The sequence below is a fragment of the Dipodomys spectabilis genome, unplaced genomic scaffold (genome assembly GCF_019054845.1).
Source record: "Dipodomys spectabilis isolate Male_0828 unplaced genomic scaffold, ASM1905484v1 ptg000051l, whole genome shotgun sequence".
In the NCBI taxonomy this organism is placed as follows: Eukaryota; Metazoa; Chordata; class Mammalia; order Rodentia; family Heteromyidae; genus Dipodomys; species Dipodomys spectabilis.
Window position 1 is genome coordinate 4,418,033 of NW_024870728.1, and position 16,288 is coordinate 4,434,320.

At 39.1% G+C, this 16,288-nt stretch overlaps 1 protein-coding gene across 1 annotated transcript in view; it reads left to right on the forward strand.

The window, feature by feature from the left end:
* The first annotated feature begins 640 nt into the window (after positions 1-640).
* Positions 641-16,288, forward strand: part of LOC122107544 (SPHK1 interactor, AKAP domain containing) — a 93,206-nt gene continuing 77,558 nt past the window's right edge. Inside the window, exon 1 of the mRNA XM_042679330.1 lies at positions 641-784. Coding sequence (XP_042535264.1) covers positions 641-784 — 144 coding nt within the window. The remainder of the gene's footprint in view (positions 785-16,288) is intronic.

A 16,288-nucleotide genomic window follows, 5' to 3' on the forward strand; every position in this document is an offset into this window, starting at 1 on the left:
ATGTTTGTATTTAAAAGAGGCATCATTTTATATGATCCGTCACATAATAGGTAGCAGATTTGGTGATCATCTCAATTTTTATCACTCCCCGGAGATGTAGGAATAATTCTAAATCTATGGAACCATGTTTGCTTTCATACAAAGACATAGCCAAGCCCGTCAGTATTTGCCAGGGACACAGTGGAGGACGCAGTGAAGTCACAGCAGTTTGGAAACAGAAGAGCTGAGGGACTTCCTGTCTCCAGCCAGAGATGATGAGCGGATAGCCTGGCTTTGCTGAACTTTGACTCTCTTTCCTGGAACTACACTGCATCCTGGGCTAAAATTCTATTCTTCACCTCACTTTAAATATACAGTGGACATTGGCTATGTTAGTACCAGCGGAGCTGAATGAATGTGCAAGTGAAAAGGTTTTATGGTTGAGTCTGACAACTGCTTGCTTAAGAAAAGTTGCTAAGACTGTAAGAAGTCTGAAGAGATGTGATTGCGTCCAGGTGAGCGTGGTGTTATGTTCACATTAATGTAGCCAGACATGGTCCCACCCCACCTGTTAGAAAAGCATCCAGCATAAGTCACCCAGGGGAAAGGATGGTTTTTAATAAATCCTGTCATGCTTTATTCTGCACTTTCAAGTGGAGCGATGACTCACTCGAATGTGTTCTCTTTTGTGTTTGGGGAACACAGCAACTTGGAGTCACCACTGATGCCCGAAGCTTTGGAGCCTCCACAGAGCAGTGGCAGACCAGGAAGCAGCCCGGGAGCTGCCATCACAGCTTGTAAGAAGGTAACCTGGCTCCATGAAGCCACTTTCTTGCTACCAGTTAAACCTGCACACTTCTTGACGTGGACCTTTCTGAAGGAAAGCAAATGAGAGGAAGCAAATGAGGAACATTTTGCTTTCCCACATGAGCCTTAATGGTGATATTCATATATATTTATGTTTATATATAAATATATTTATGTATGAAATGATATGTATATATCAAATATAAATGATATATATAAATATGTTATATAACTGATATATATATATATATATATATATATATGTATATCATGGAAATGATATTTAAAAAGCTCAGGCAATTCACGGAGGTACAAATTGAAAATTATTGGCCTCCATGGCCATCACCTACCTAGGACCTCGTAGCTCAGCATATGAGATTCTTGAAGTCACACGTTACAAGTGACTTGGCATATAATATAATGCAGCACTTGACTTACTCTAGTAAATCATTTAAAATTATTTCATGACTCCTTAGGTTATTTTTTTTAATTTGGTAGAGTAACATTTTAGTTATGGCAATGAAATAATTGCTAACAAGTGCTTCCTTAAAATAATTTTAAAATAAAGTTCTTGTCTTGCCTTGTAGGAGAGGCAGAGTTGCATTTGCAAGAATACAGGCTTTAGAACTGACAATCTTGCCTTGAGGTACTTGTAGAAAGTTGTCAATTCTATAACCCCAAACCATCTCTTTTCCCTCATTTCTCCTGCCAATCCGACTAGAGCCCTCCAAATTAAAGCAAAACACCCAAGATCCTAGTTTCCCCCATATATTGCCTTTTTCTCATTATTTATGATTTCCAGATGAGCATATGTTTCTTCTCATTCAAAGTTAGTGGAAAGCATGTTGGATTATTTCATTTATTACCACAAAAATCAATGATAAAAATCACTCCTATATATAAATCAAAACAAATTATGTGGTTAAATATATAAAACCCATGCCTGCAATGCACCTTATACACACATATATGTATATTTATTTCATGTATATAAAATGTATAAAACATTGTGCTCCATAATCGCTCTTACTTATTTTCTGCCTATTTGACTTTTGTATCACTTCCCAGATTTTAAGCTTTAAAGAAAGTGACCATTATCAGCAGCTAGAAACAGTGATTATAGAAAAGCTACATTGAATATGATTTTTCAGAAGTATTTGTATAGTGTGGTACTCACCTTTCCATGGTTGTGGATAATACCTGAAACCAATAACCTCTTAAAAAAATTCATTTTAGCTAATGGTTTCAAAGGCCTCAGACCATAGTCACAAGGAGCGTCTGCCTCTGGGCCTGTGGAGAAGAACAGGAGCAGTGCATGATACTAGCAGAGGAGGCTCTGCTTACCCATGGTGACCAGGAAGTGAAGAGAGAGGAAAAGAGACCAGGTTTCAATATCCCCTTCAGGGCATGCGCCCGACAACCTAACTTCCTTCTATTAAGCTCCACTAGCTCCCAATAACACCACAAGCTGATAACCAAGCTTGCAATAGTCTTCAGGGGAACATTTACTGTCCAAACTATAATACATGACTTCATCCATCACAAAATATAAAAACAAAAGTAAGTAAGGACTTTCCATGCCTCACGCTACATGTATTAGGTATCTCTATCTGTATTTCTAGACAGATATAACTATAGAGAGATGGATCTATAGGGATATATAAAGATCTTGGTATCAGTGATATACATATCTGCATGTAGAGTTCTATAGATCTATTCATAGAGATAGAGATGTAATACAGAGGTATCTAGATAGTGAAAGAGAGAATATAGATGTGTTTGAAAATAGAAACTCATCTAAAACTCTATTAGATTTAGGAAGGGGATTTGCCTCCAACTCAGAAGAGTTCACAATCTGATTTAGTAGATAATATTACTTTGTCAAGTGAAAAGTCACTTTAAGTACTCTGTATAACTATCTCAACACAGTTTATATTACATGAACAAACAAGCATTTTGAGCATTGAAAGCTGAGGTCCAAGAGAGACCCCAGCAACCAGCACAGCAGGTTTGTGGATGTTGATAGTACGTGGGCAGATGGTCTTGAGTATAATGGATGGGTAGAATGTACACCAAATTCAGCAATGACTACTATGAGCTGACAAAATTAACACTTTTTTAATATATCTTTTTCAGTAATCACAGTGTGTTCTTTATATTTCAAAAATTCTCAACTTACAACTGCACTTAAAAGTCTACTTAGTAGTGATTAGACACATATCACATACCATGAGGGCTGTAATTGTTTTCCTCCCTTTCCAAAAAGTAATTTGCTCATGTTTGGTCCCTCTTTGCATTTAGAAAAGTGGTCCGCCATAATAAGAGATTGAATGTTGAGTTTTACAGCTTTATTCATTATTCCATTCTTATACATTATTGCAAACTAATGTCAGTGGTCACTGACACGTTTTAATCTTATTAATCAGGGATGATAGGGCTGAGGAAAGGATCATCTGTAGGTCCGAAAATACTTGTATAATGTGTGTTCTTAGACATAGCCAGGCCGTCTAACTGAATCTCTACCCTTCACAGTCAAACTTCAGTAAAAGGAACATGGATAATTGAAATCTACTAGTAATTCTCCAGCCTCATCTAATGTAACAGGCTTATCGTGTTCTCCATCAAGCCTTCTTATAAGGACTGACAGATTGCTAACTTATCTGGCAGATGAAATAAAACCAGGGACCAGAAGAGAATACATTATCTGGACAGCAATCCTCTGAGAAGCCGCACATTGACTGGATTTCTTTCATGTGTTTCATGATGAATCCCTCTGAGCTTGTGACTACTACCCAAGTGCAGTTGTGTCAGCTCTGATTTGCTGTTGGAGAAACAAATTCTGCCACCGCTGTGAAAAGACACAGCATCAGGAGCAAAGTTTGTGAGGGATTTATTTGAAAGAGGAACTCTTCAACATATAGTTTTGGGTTTGCATGCTGATTCTCAGAACTAAGGTGACCACATTACAGGGTAATAGTTTGCATGTATTGTTATGATGTTTTGCTAACAGGCCCCCTTTTGCCTTCAAGCGTTATCCTTTTGTTCTCAGTCCTCCTAGCTCAAGCTTCAGAATGATCCTTTTCCCTCTTCCTTCTTTTCAGTGCTCTTCAACTGATAGATAAATTCAGTCAAGTGTTAGGATTGCCCGGCCTAATGTAGTGGTAACAACGTATTTCTATTACAATGTATGTTTTCTATTACTGCTACGCTCCCTTGTTTGTATCCCTTGAGTCATATTGCATGCAGGCATTTTCTCATGTCCTGTTTATCCTATGACTATTCCTTCTCACGAGACAGAGAAAACCACAATTGTTAAATTGATATATAATGGATTTTCCAGTAAACAAAGTAAACCATTATACACTATTGTTTTGTATATTGAAGCACCACTTGAATGGTCTTTAATAGATTTTTTTAATTAAAAATATCAAGATCTGTTACCTGTAAAGAAGCAATGGGTGTTTTGTAACAAATGTGAACTTGGATTCCAAATACCTGAATGAGCTCCCAGGTTTGTTTGCTTTTTCCCTCGTTGTATGTTCTTAGGCCAAGAACATAATATCTCTAACTCAGACCATTAGGGTTGGTATAAAAGTTTTATAGTTGATGCTCCATAATTCCAGGTAAATGGTCTTTACCTAAGGTCAAACTTTATTTAAACAGAGTTAAAGAATGCACCTGCATGATATCAAAGGAGTTAGACTTCCTTTTACTTTGAAAGCATTATACCCCCTGCCATATTTCTTCAGTGGCTAGACATTTCCAGCCCAGGCTTTACTTCACATAGGGAAGATTTGTTATTTGAGACAGAGTGGAAACAAGTCTTCCCCCCCGCCCTCCCCCCCCCCGCCCCTGTCTGTCATAGGGCTTGAACTCTGGGCCTGAGTGCTGTCCCTCAGCTCTTCAGCTCAAGGCTAGTGCTCTACCACTTGAGCCACAGCACCACTTCTGGTTTTCTGGTGGTTTATTGAAAGTCTCATGGACTTTCCAGCCTAGGCTGGATTTGAACTGCCATCCTCAGATCTCAGCCTCCTAAGTAGCTAGGATTACAGGCGTGAGCCACTGGCTCCTGGCTTGGAAACAAGTCTTTAAAGAGCATTGATGTGAGAAAAGAATTGTTGGAGAAAAATCAAAGCATCAAATAGCCTTCTCTTTTCATTGTCATGACAATTAAATCCACCTTTAACTTGGGCTTATCAAAACCAGCATCCTGAAAGCACTCCAGGTTCCCAGACACCTCACATTCCCAGAGGCACAGTGTGATCTTAACATGGCATCTCATCAGCTCCTTGAAGTGTCACCATCATTCTTTACCATGACTGACCGCTTTTTAACTGATGTCATTTGCTTCAGATAAGTCTGGAGAAGGACAGGGTGGATGAATGCCTTGATCTGTGATGCTACCTTTCAGTCTGCAAAATGTTCTTTCATTTCAGTCTCTATGATGGATGACAAGTAATTACTAAAAGTTAATTCAATTAACATATGCATGCTTGGACATTCACATTATGAGGCTATTTTCAGAATCCCATCCATAGCTCTAAAGGCATTTCATCCTAATAGACAAAATTGTGTTGGACAAAAGCTTCTATACTACTATCAAGAACCTAAGGAGGATTTTGGCTGTTTTAAATAGCCAGATAATCACATGATATGAAATTGTTACAGTATTCTGTACTTACAGAAGCTTTTTCCTTTAAGAAAAGAAAGACTTACAGAACAAATACATGAACAGTTAAATGAGTGAATAGACATATTTTAAAATAAGCATGACTGGGCTTTATTCCTTAGAAGGCCTTAGTTTTTGGGGTTTTTTTGTTTTTTTGGTCAGTCGTGGGGCTTGAACTCTGGGCCTCGGTGTTGTCCCTGAGCTCTTCAGCTCAAGGAGAGTACTCTACCACTTGAGCCGCAGCGACACTTCCAGTTTTCTGGTGGTTTGTTGGAGATAAGAGTCTCATGGAGTTTCCTGCTCAGGTGGCTTTGAACCGCAATCCTCAGATCTCAGTCTCCTGAGTAGCTAGGATTATTGGCATGAGCCAATGGTGCCCAGTGGGCCTTAGATTCTTTATAAGGAAAGTTTTAAAGAATCCCACACACACACTTCAAGTATCCCTCCTTTAGATCCCTCTCCTCTGTTCTTGGTCTTGCAGCCTGTGCTCATCTTTAGGCCCTGCTTTGAATTACAAGGGAATGGCTTAACCACCATATCAAATGGCTTCTTGTGCAGCAGCATTGAAGTAGCCGGGACTTTTGAAAGAAAAGAAGTAGAGATTTGTTTTGCAAAAGTGATATTTAAAGAGAGCTCATCTAACCATGCTAAAGGGGATTCCTTGGGGAAAAGGCGTCTGAACTCTGTGATGCAGGACAGATACATTCCATGGAGGAGAAAACGGGAAGACAAGTTGAAGCTGTAAGAGGACGGTGGGAGGAGAGCAAAATGGAAACTGAGTCAGGCATATTGGGAAGGCAAGACCAGGAGGACAGGCCAGGTGCTGGTGGATGACATCTGTAACCCTATCACAGCTACACAGGAAGCTGAGATCTGGATGGCCACAGTTTCAGGCCAGCCAAACTAGAAAAGCTCATGAGGCTCCATCTCCAGCAAAAAGTGGGACTGGGTGTATGATTCAAATGCTAATGCACCAGAACAAGTCTGAGGCTCTGAGTTCAAACCTCAGTTCCTGCCAAACAAACAAAACATAAAACAATAAAACACTCTTTCAGTTGAGGGTTGTGTGAGTTAAACAGAAGAATGAGCTGGAATGCTTTAGGCCAGGGAATCCAAGTGAAATGGGGAATTCCCAGGAGCCACCATTCAGACAAAATATATAGCCAATGGAAAGTCCTTATCAGGCAGCCAGTGACTACACTTGGGTGTGATAGCCCATTTCCTGACCAAGTCAGGTTAATACACCCCTCACCCAGTTTGGAATTTGCCTTCTTCCTAATCTACAGCTACAAGCAAGCAAGCAGGGAACAAGAGAAACAGAAGTCAGCATTAAGCAAGTGGCGCCTTATCTAATTTATTGGTGCATTGTGCTTTGTGCTCATTCACCTGAGTCAAGCCATCTCCTGAAGCTAGACTCTTTCTGAAGTTTATTGATCCCAAGCAAATGGGAACTAAACTAATTGTTTCCTGGAGCTTATTGTCCCCAGGCAAGCAGGAACTAACAGGAAGATAGAAGCAAAATGCACCGGACAGGATGGTACTTAGTCATGAAATGAAGAATTCTGTTCACTACGCTATCACACAAGAACGGTGGTCATTGCTGAGGTCATAGGAAGGTTGATGGAGAAGGACAAGGAGACTTGGAGTTCAGATTTGGCTCACTATCAGCCCAGTCCTCCAAATTCCCTCTGAGGACAATCTCACTGTCCAAACCCCTAAGGAAAGTTCCATTGGTCCTAAACCATATCCTTACCTAGGAGATTCCAGTGTTTTACTGAAGGCAAAATGCAAATACTGGACGCTTCCAGCAGGAATTCATTTCCTCCGCTGTCAACAAAAGCAAATCAAGATGCCTTTATTACAGCCAAGCTCACAGTAAACCAGAGAGAAGGTTCTTTGTAGGAAACTCTGCTTAGCGCTATCAATTATGGCTCATTTTATGTTTTGAATGTGATTCAGCTTTGTATTCCAGAAGTTGGTAGATTCCAGAACTTCTATTCTTGGCTCTGCCCAGCTTCCTTTTACTTCTAACAACTTGGCTATCTGGTATTTGAGATTTTATATACTGCATGTGAAGAAGCCATTGGGTGTCATTTTCTTTTCTGTCTTATTTTCCTTCCTTTAAACCAAAAAGTAGCACTCTGAAAACCCAGAATAGCTTAGGACAATTTGTAGTAACTAATGGTAATGTTGCATCCATGGAACTAAGTAGGTGATATTTTCGTGAATATTTGTTCTAACTGCACCAAGTTCTCTTTATTTGGTACCTTTTACAAAGAATAGAAGTCTTGAATTTTAAAATGCAGTCTAGAATTTCCATTTTCTCATTGGATTTTTACAGAAAGACCAGCCAGTGGGCCTCTTCTCTTTCCTTTCCATCAGCTTTCCCCACCAATTCTGATACCATCCCTCTTCCTTCCTTCTTGAGAGGTTTATCATTCTGGAAAAAAGTAACATGTGTGCATTTCAGTTCTGTCCCCATCCAAGCAAGAGACAGGACACAGCTCAGATCTATTTGAGTACCGCTCAGGCCCAAGCCTCCCTCAGACTGAATCTGCTGCTGCTGTGTGTCCACCTTTACAAGGCTAGCTTCTGCCCTGTGTGAAGGTGATGCACTGAGAAAGACTCCTATTAGGGTGTGTACTCTCCCAAATAGGAAGCATGGCAAAAGCATCTCTCTCTGCCAGGCATCTTAACGGACAGTTGTTCACAATAGTTGCTTCTGAAGATGAGTCTGAGAAAAGAGAACCACCACTTTCATTTCATTTCCACAGGCCAAAGGCTTGTATTAATGTTGCAGTCACACAGGGTCATTAAAACCCCCATCCCTTTATCCAAGGGCAAATCCTAAAGAACCTATACTTTGCACAATCATGAACATACTACATGTTTTCTTTTATGAGTCTTTTTCTGATGTTTTGCTTCTCCTAATACCGAAGTCGCATTATCTTCCCTGATCTGATATAAATGACAGCATTCTTTTGACTCTATATTTCCAAAATAGAGATTACTGATTAATTAGGTAGCTTCTATTTCCATACTAACTGGATTGTGTTTAAACCCTGACTATTCATAAATTATTCCATCTTTGCACTTCCCGAGGAAGTCACTCTGGAATTTTATATACTACACCCAATTTGGTTTCCACTTTTGTGTGGAAAGAGTTCCCATCGACTTTCAAAACATTATTGGTCTGCTGACATATGTGGGATCCAGCAGAAGCTCACTGTGGTCTGATACTCCTTTGCCTAGCTCAATTAATTCTCAGGGTCTGAAGTGTACATGTGATTTTGAGACAATTTTTGTGCCACAGTGAGACAGACATGATGTAGCTTCCAGGATACAAGTAATTCAGTGGGGCGAGAGGAGCAGAAATGTAGGGGAAAGTGGGAACCACTAGGCAGATAGAGATAGAAGATGTCAATCATCACCCATGGCAGACAACATGTGCCCCATAATGGCATTTCTTGTTCCCGTAGTGCCTTGGACTCTTGCTCAAAATGGCACTTCTTCTTTTCATAAGGCCGTGGGTTGGTGCCCAAATGCTTTTCTTCCCATAATGTCCCATGCTTCCACTCACAGTCCTATGTCAGTGGTGAGTTAACGTCTCATGCACAACCAGATGTGACCAATCAGACTTATTTATGTACTCATGTGCAATGGCAGAGACCAATGAGGAATCCAAGTCGATGCATGGCCCCTTACTGACCAATAGTGTTCTGAGACAAAAAGAGAATTGATAAGGTGTAAAGGCCACTTGCCTGGGGGGAATTCATTGCAATTCCAGCTCTAGGGCACCTCTCTATGGAGCATTAGTACTGTACTTTCCCTTTCAGTCAACGTGGTACTTTTTCCTACTTCACTACTTGTCTGCCTCTTAATTCTCTACCTGGTGAAAGAATGGACCTGTGCCCTTAGATTACAGAATTAGAAAAACACCCAGGATTATGCTGAAGCTGCTAGTCATTCTTACCACATAGGTATGTCCTCTGGCCCAGAGTTAGCATAAAAAATCCAAATTACAGACACAGACATGGGATCATGTCTGTAACTGAAGGAAAGATGCTGTTGTATAATGAAACATCTCAGACGCAAGCTTAATTAGAACATACTGCTAAAATTCCATAGATAAGTATTCTTCCATTAGAAGAATCTAACTTATCTGGGGGCCAGTCATTAGCTTGTGAACCATGTGACACCTGCAGGCATTCTTTCTCATTCCTCTACAGCAAGGGAGAGTGCATTGAAACCCACTGCTAACCTTTTTCCTTCCCAGACTCCTCTCTGCCTATCAGCTGGTGTTTTCTAGGCTCCCTTTCATCCTTGATAATGAAGAATTGTTTTATCCTAAATACTAAAAGAACTCATTTTCCATGACTTTTCTAATAAGTACTTAGACAATTTCCAAATCTTAGTGTTCATATGATTTTTAATACTATATATTCCACCATAACTAAAATTCATGTACAGCTAAAGAGAATTACTGGATATGTCCTATGAGAAATGGTTATTTTTACTCTGAAATACTTATCTTTTTTTCTTTTTTGTCAGAAGAAACTAATACACAAGAATACACAGTCATCAAGTAAAATTACCAAGGAAAATATTCTCTTAACATTTGATTTAACCTTCTGAAAAATGGAGACTGAAAATCACTGAATTTTGAATGTTTTTTTTTTCTTCTACACAATAGCTATGTCTAGTTTGTGGCAATGTTTCTTCTGAATAATGCAGGGTGCTTTAACTAGACATTATAGAGTTTCTCTTGGAAATAATGGAAAGTGATTGTATCCCAGATAGGAAAACAAAAGACTACAAAGAATACTTTGCCAAGGCTTCGGTTAAATTAGCATGAACTTAAATGTGTAAAATTGTACATAATCTTCTAAATTCTAGAACTGTTTAGTTGGATGGACACCAGATTTTTAGGCTATTCTGAAAACTTAATTCAGCAATTAACCATTAGCTAAGCCAATGACAAATGATAATAAAATGATCTTACATACTCCTAAAGTGCTTTAAAACATTAAGTCCTGTAGCCCAGTTTAGCTATAGATTTCCTTTTAAAGCTATTTTATTATTTTAAGTAGTTAGATAAAGATGTTTCCATTCAACATGTCTATTTATAAGTACAATGCATCTAGATCAATGTTACTTTTCATCATTTCTCTACCCATCTCTCTCTCCCAATGCTAAGCAGCCCCTCAAGTTATCTGATTCCATGTGTACATTGACTATGATAACTATATGCATGCATTCTTCCTTTCCCCATTGAAGTTCACTTTTGAACTTCTGGAAAACTTCTTTTCCACCCCTGGCTGCACCAGCCACAATAGTTCTTTACTATCTTGTAAATGCACAAAGCACGCTGCTGCCTCGAAGATTTCTTTCTGATGATGACCTCTTCCCAGGTCACAGCTGGTCTCCACAGACAGGCATGACTGACTCGTACTTCATGCAGAGCTCTGCTCAGTGTTACTTTTAGAGAGGCCTGCAGAGATACGCTTTTCAAAAAGGCATTCTTTGCTTCTTTATCCCTTATCCAGCTTTATTTATCTTTGGGTAGTTTCATTACCAGACACCTCTCTCTCTCTCTCGCTCGCTCTCTCCTGTGTGTGTGTGTGTGTGTGTGTGTGTGTGTGTTATCAATTTGATTTGTGGTCCTGCTCCAACAGAATAAAAACTAGATTTGTATGTTGTATTGATATTCTTGCTTTGTCCACTATTCTCCAGTTAAATAAGCAGTGAGTGAAAACACCGCCAGGTGTTTTCAACAGGCATATAAATAAGCGTAAATGAAAACTTTTAGCATGAACAGCATGATCCTGCTCTTATAATACTTCCAACGTTGATCTCAAATATTATTAATCTAATTAATAATTTTGTGTAAAATTTGAGTAACATGGAATCCAAGCTAAAACTTCAATTTTAAACATATCCTGCAGGCATAAGAAAGGAGAACAAAACAGAAATAGATAGAGGTAATATATATTATGTAACTAGATTTTAGATTATGTATATATATATATGTAATACATAAAATCTTCCTGGTAAAACAGAGATTTCAATCCAGACATAACCTATGATATTTACAGCAGCTTTATTTGGCAAAAACTAGAAAAAAAAAAAAAGGTCCTTTAACTTGTGAGTAGATAAAAAAATAGAAAAAACTAGAACTACAACCCATTAAATGGGATACAACTTGGCAATAAAAGAAAACATACCTGCTTACAACAGGCTTGCATCTGCAGATATAACTGCACACACATATCTGGAAAATGCAAAATTAAAAACAAAAAATCAGACAGATTTCCCAGGGCTCTGCCCGGGAGAAGGTGAGATTTCGACAGTTGCAGGGCAGCTGGTATCAGGGAGGGGAGAGTGGAAGTTGACCTACATCTTGATGGTGCAGGTGGTTACACAGCCACATGCACTTTTGAAGTGAGTAATAAGTAATTTTCTAGGAATATGAGTTCTCTATCAAGAAAATATTAGCTCTGGAAGTGCTTCAAGGTGGTAAAGCACTAACCTTGAGCAATAAAGCTTAGGGACAGTGCCCAGGCCCTGAATTCAAGCCCAAGCCCAAACAAACAAACAAAAAACAAAAAAACAAAGAGAGAGAAAGAGAAAGGAAAGGAAGGAGGGAGGGAGGCACACAGGAAGGAAGAAAAGAAGTAAAGGAAGGAAGGGAGGGAGGGAGGGAAGGAGGAAATATTAGCTCCAATGCAGTGCTGCTTTATTGCTCAGGAATTAGGTGAATCCCTGAGTCCCTGCCTTCCTTCCATGGTTCTTTCCTTGCTTTCCTGACGACTCACATTCAGTGAATCTCTCTCATGTGTCTCCCTGTGTAATGAGATTGAATGGAGATTCCTAGAAAGAGGCCAGGAAAGCACCAGAAGCCTGCAGGTGTTCTCTGAGTGATGTCTCAATGTTCTCCTCCTTCCCTAGGTGTATAGCTCTTCTTGCCTCTTGTCCCCTCCTCATCAATCCATATTCATGTAGATTTTGTGTCATGTTTGAAAGGAAAAATCCTCCCAAATGGTTTCCAAGTCATTATGTATATTTTAAAGTTTGTCATCCATGAAAACACAGAGGGCCAGCAGGACTTACTCAGAGATGGCCATCCCGAGTTCTGCTCAGCCTCCACAGAAAGCATCCATGTCTCACAATCTCTGCTTTTCACACGCTCTCACAGTCTACCTACTACCAGAAGGGGGAGGAAAGAATAAATCTGTGCTTTTTGAGAGAAGAAAAAGAATTCACATTCTGATGTCATGCTGAAGTTAGCTCTAAGCAGCACTCCATTGCTCATCACAATCCATACATTAAGGGAATATGGCATATTGTGTGTGAAAGTCTCTCTCCTAACAGCTCTGAGATTGCTTCCCATCTATATGCCTGTGATGGATGGGACATGAAATGTTTTGATAGTTTATAAGATTTGAAAGTGGTTATCTTACTCAACTTCAAAAATCTTTATTACCTGTAAAGAAAATCCCTGCAGAAATACAAAACATCAATATGTGCATATATTTTCAAACTTTCTTCATGTTGAATAAATCACAATTATTAAGATTTCCTTTTGAAAAACACAATCATTACAAAGAGTAAAATTACATGTGTACATATATAAATTACATGAAATGTGAGAGAGTCCGGTATCAAATGAGCACTGGTCAAATACTAGGAGATGTGTGATTTAGAAAGGCAATGAAATGCTCATGGGCTCATACAATACTCATATCTGACAGGAAGGAAAAGACACATACACACTCTAAAATTCAAGGTAGAAATACGTTAAGTTATAAATATTGATACTGGGCTCAGTGCCCAGTTCAAAGATGTGTGGGGAAGAAAATCGATAAGATGTTTAAGAGACAGGAGGAAAGCAATGTGTGCATCAAACAAGCTATGTGTAGACCTCTTTTTTTCCTTCTTTTTTTAAATTTTATTTTATTGTAAAGATGCTGTACAGAGGGGTTACAGTTACATGAGTAAGGCAATGAGTACATTTCTTGCCGAGCATTGGTGCCCCTTCCCTTATTTTCCCACTATCTCTTCTCCCCCCACCTCCTCCACCCCTCCCCTGCCCAAAGTTGTATAGTTCACTTCCAATATACTGTCATGTGGGTATCCTTGTTGCAATGGGTTGTCCTGTGTCCTTGTTTCAGCATTTTGTTATTCCCCTTCCCCTCCCAAATTAGACAAATGTACATACAAGATGCAGGGTACCAAAATCAAGTACAGTGACAACAGGGGATATACCCTAGGGGGAAGAACATACAAAGGAAACAAAAACAATTACCTAGTGCATTAAAGCCAACACAACACATAAAGACCTCTATGTCTATATCCTGTGGAGAACTCTTCAGTCTTCTGGTAGATTATAACTCAGGGTATATCCAGAGGAATTACCAAAGACAAGGCTTGGGATAAACCAGAATATCTTAAACAACAGAGAATTATAACAGTTCAATAGATGATCAGAAATTAGAACTGAATTGGGATGCCCTGAATGCTAGGCCATAGTTTGGTAGTAAGCTGATCAAACTTTAGGCTCACCAACGATACCATTTCCCTTCAAGGGCCTAGTCTGTCCTTGTAGGACTATGAAGTCCTCACTGATTTTTTATTGGATCAATTAATCAGTTGAGGTTAAGGTCTTAGCAGGGAATTACAGGACATTAAGACAATATGAATAATAATGGATACTAATGTGATACTATGTACATCAGTATGTACAATTATTATTCTAACAACTTTAAAACACCCTTCACTATGAACAGGAATCACCTATATTTAAAACATGAGAAAATTGAGTCTCAAAAAGGTTAAATGACTTGCTTTCTGCTGCTGTGTTAATTAATTTTAAAAAATGGAATTTAAGGCCAGGGGCTCCTTTGAAGCTCACCTTCATGTCCTTTTTGATTCTGGTTTCAAGGCGTGGACAGGCTTGGGAGTGAGAGAAAGCTGGGAAATAATTAACAACATGGGTGGTTAGGATCTATATATGATGCTCAAAATTTCCTGTCCAAATACCATTCCTGCCTTAGTCTATTCAGGCTTTTATAATAAAATATCCCAGACTTATTTGTTTATAATCAACAAGATTAATTTTTTAATAGTCCTGGAGGATGAGATATTCAAGATTAAGATTCAGATCAGCTGATTAAGGGTCCAGGAGGTTCATTCTTAGTAGATGGTACCAAATGCTTCACCCTCACCCTCTTGTGGAAAGACAGAAGGCCTTCTTCAACTGCTCCTGTAAGGACACCAATCCTACAGATAAATCCTCACAACCCCTATCATCTCCCAAAGGCCCTATTACTTAATGTCAACATCCTGGGAATTAAATGTTGACCCACTAATTTCGGGAGGAACCAAACATTCAGATCATAGCAGTCCCTTTTATTCTCTATCACAGCATTGTGTGGATTTCTTCATAATGTCTTGCAATTAAACATGTATTTATTGTTTGGCTCCCATGACTGTTTTTAAGGTCCATAGATATGAATCTGAGATATTATTCAGCATAATGTAACCCAGAGAGTAGGCCACAGTATGGATTTCATTGGTTGAGTGGGAACCCAGGGTATGATGGGAAGAAGAATCATTTGAGAAGTATGATTTTTAAAACATTTTCTATTAAGTGAACGAAATAAAAGAATTGTATTTTGGAGAGCCTACTGTTAAAATAGAAATATACAAAGAACTATTCCAGCTGGCAGAGAAAGTTCAAACCAGGGTAGTTGGGAGAATTGTTCTGCCATCAATTCTGTAAACATAAGACAAGCTTTTCTTTTCTTTCCAGTTATTATTTTTTAAGCAGTTGTGCAAAGGAGTTGCCATTCAGCGAAGCAATTTATGAATACAACACATCTTGATCAATGTCTCCCCTTTCAACGTTCTTATCCATTCCTCTCAATCCACCCTTTCCTCTCCCTTTTCTTAATTGTGTAGGATATACATTGAATTCTTAACTGCATTCTCTCTCTCTTCTTTACATTCATGTACCCCTTTCCCCTTGACCCTACCCTAGTCCTTTCAAACACTCATTTCCCTGCTGTTATTTTGTTGTATCATTTGTAACAAAATGAAAAGACCTGGAAAAAATTATGTTAAGTGAATTAAGGTGCAGAGAAACAAACGTTTGTGTGTTTTCCTTCATATTTGGAAGCTAGATTTAGCTTATAAACATATAAGTAAATATGTTGGGGGTTATGCAAGTGTATACAAATATATTAGCTGAAATATGGTAGGTTTAAGGGAGAACTCAAATAGGGTAATTCCTTAGAAAGGCAAAGTCAAAGTTCAACAGAACCGACATCGAGTTTTCTTTGTGGATTCAGGTGTGGGAGAAGAAAGTCTACATTTATTCACAAAGAACCCAAGATGACAAGGGGATTTGCAAGGGTTAATAGTTAACAGTTTAAAATGTAAAGCTCCAGCTCCCCAGAAAGGTCAACACTGCCAGTAAGTGGGTAAGTCAGACCAGTGGGTGCTAATTGATATCCCGAGACTCTTGGAGTCTCCAGGGGAAAAGATTGAGTAAACTGGGAAGACCCATGTGTTTAAAACACCACGAGCGGGGAAACTTACACAATGAGGATTAAAAATTAGTCAAAAGAAGACGTACAGCCAGGCACTCCCTGGGTGCTCATACCTATAATCTAGCTACACGGGATGCTGAAATCTGAAGGTTGTGGTTCGAAGCCAGGCCAGGCAGGAAAGCCACATGAGACTTTTATCGCCAATAATCTATTCAAAAAAAGCAGGAAACGGTGCTGTGGCTCAAGTGGTAGAGTGCTAGCCTTGAGCACAAAGAGGCTTAAG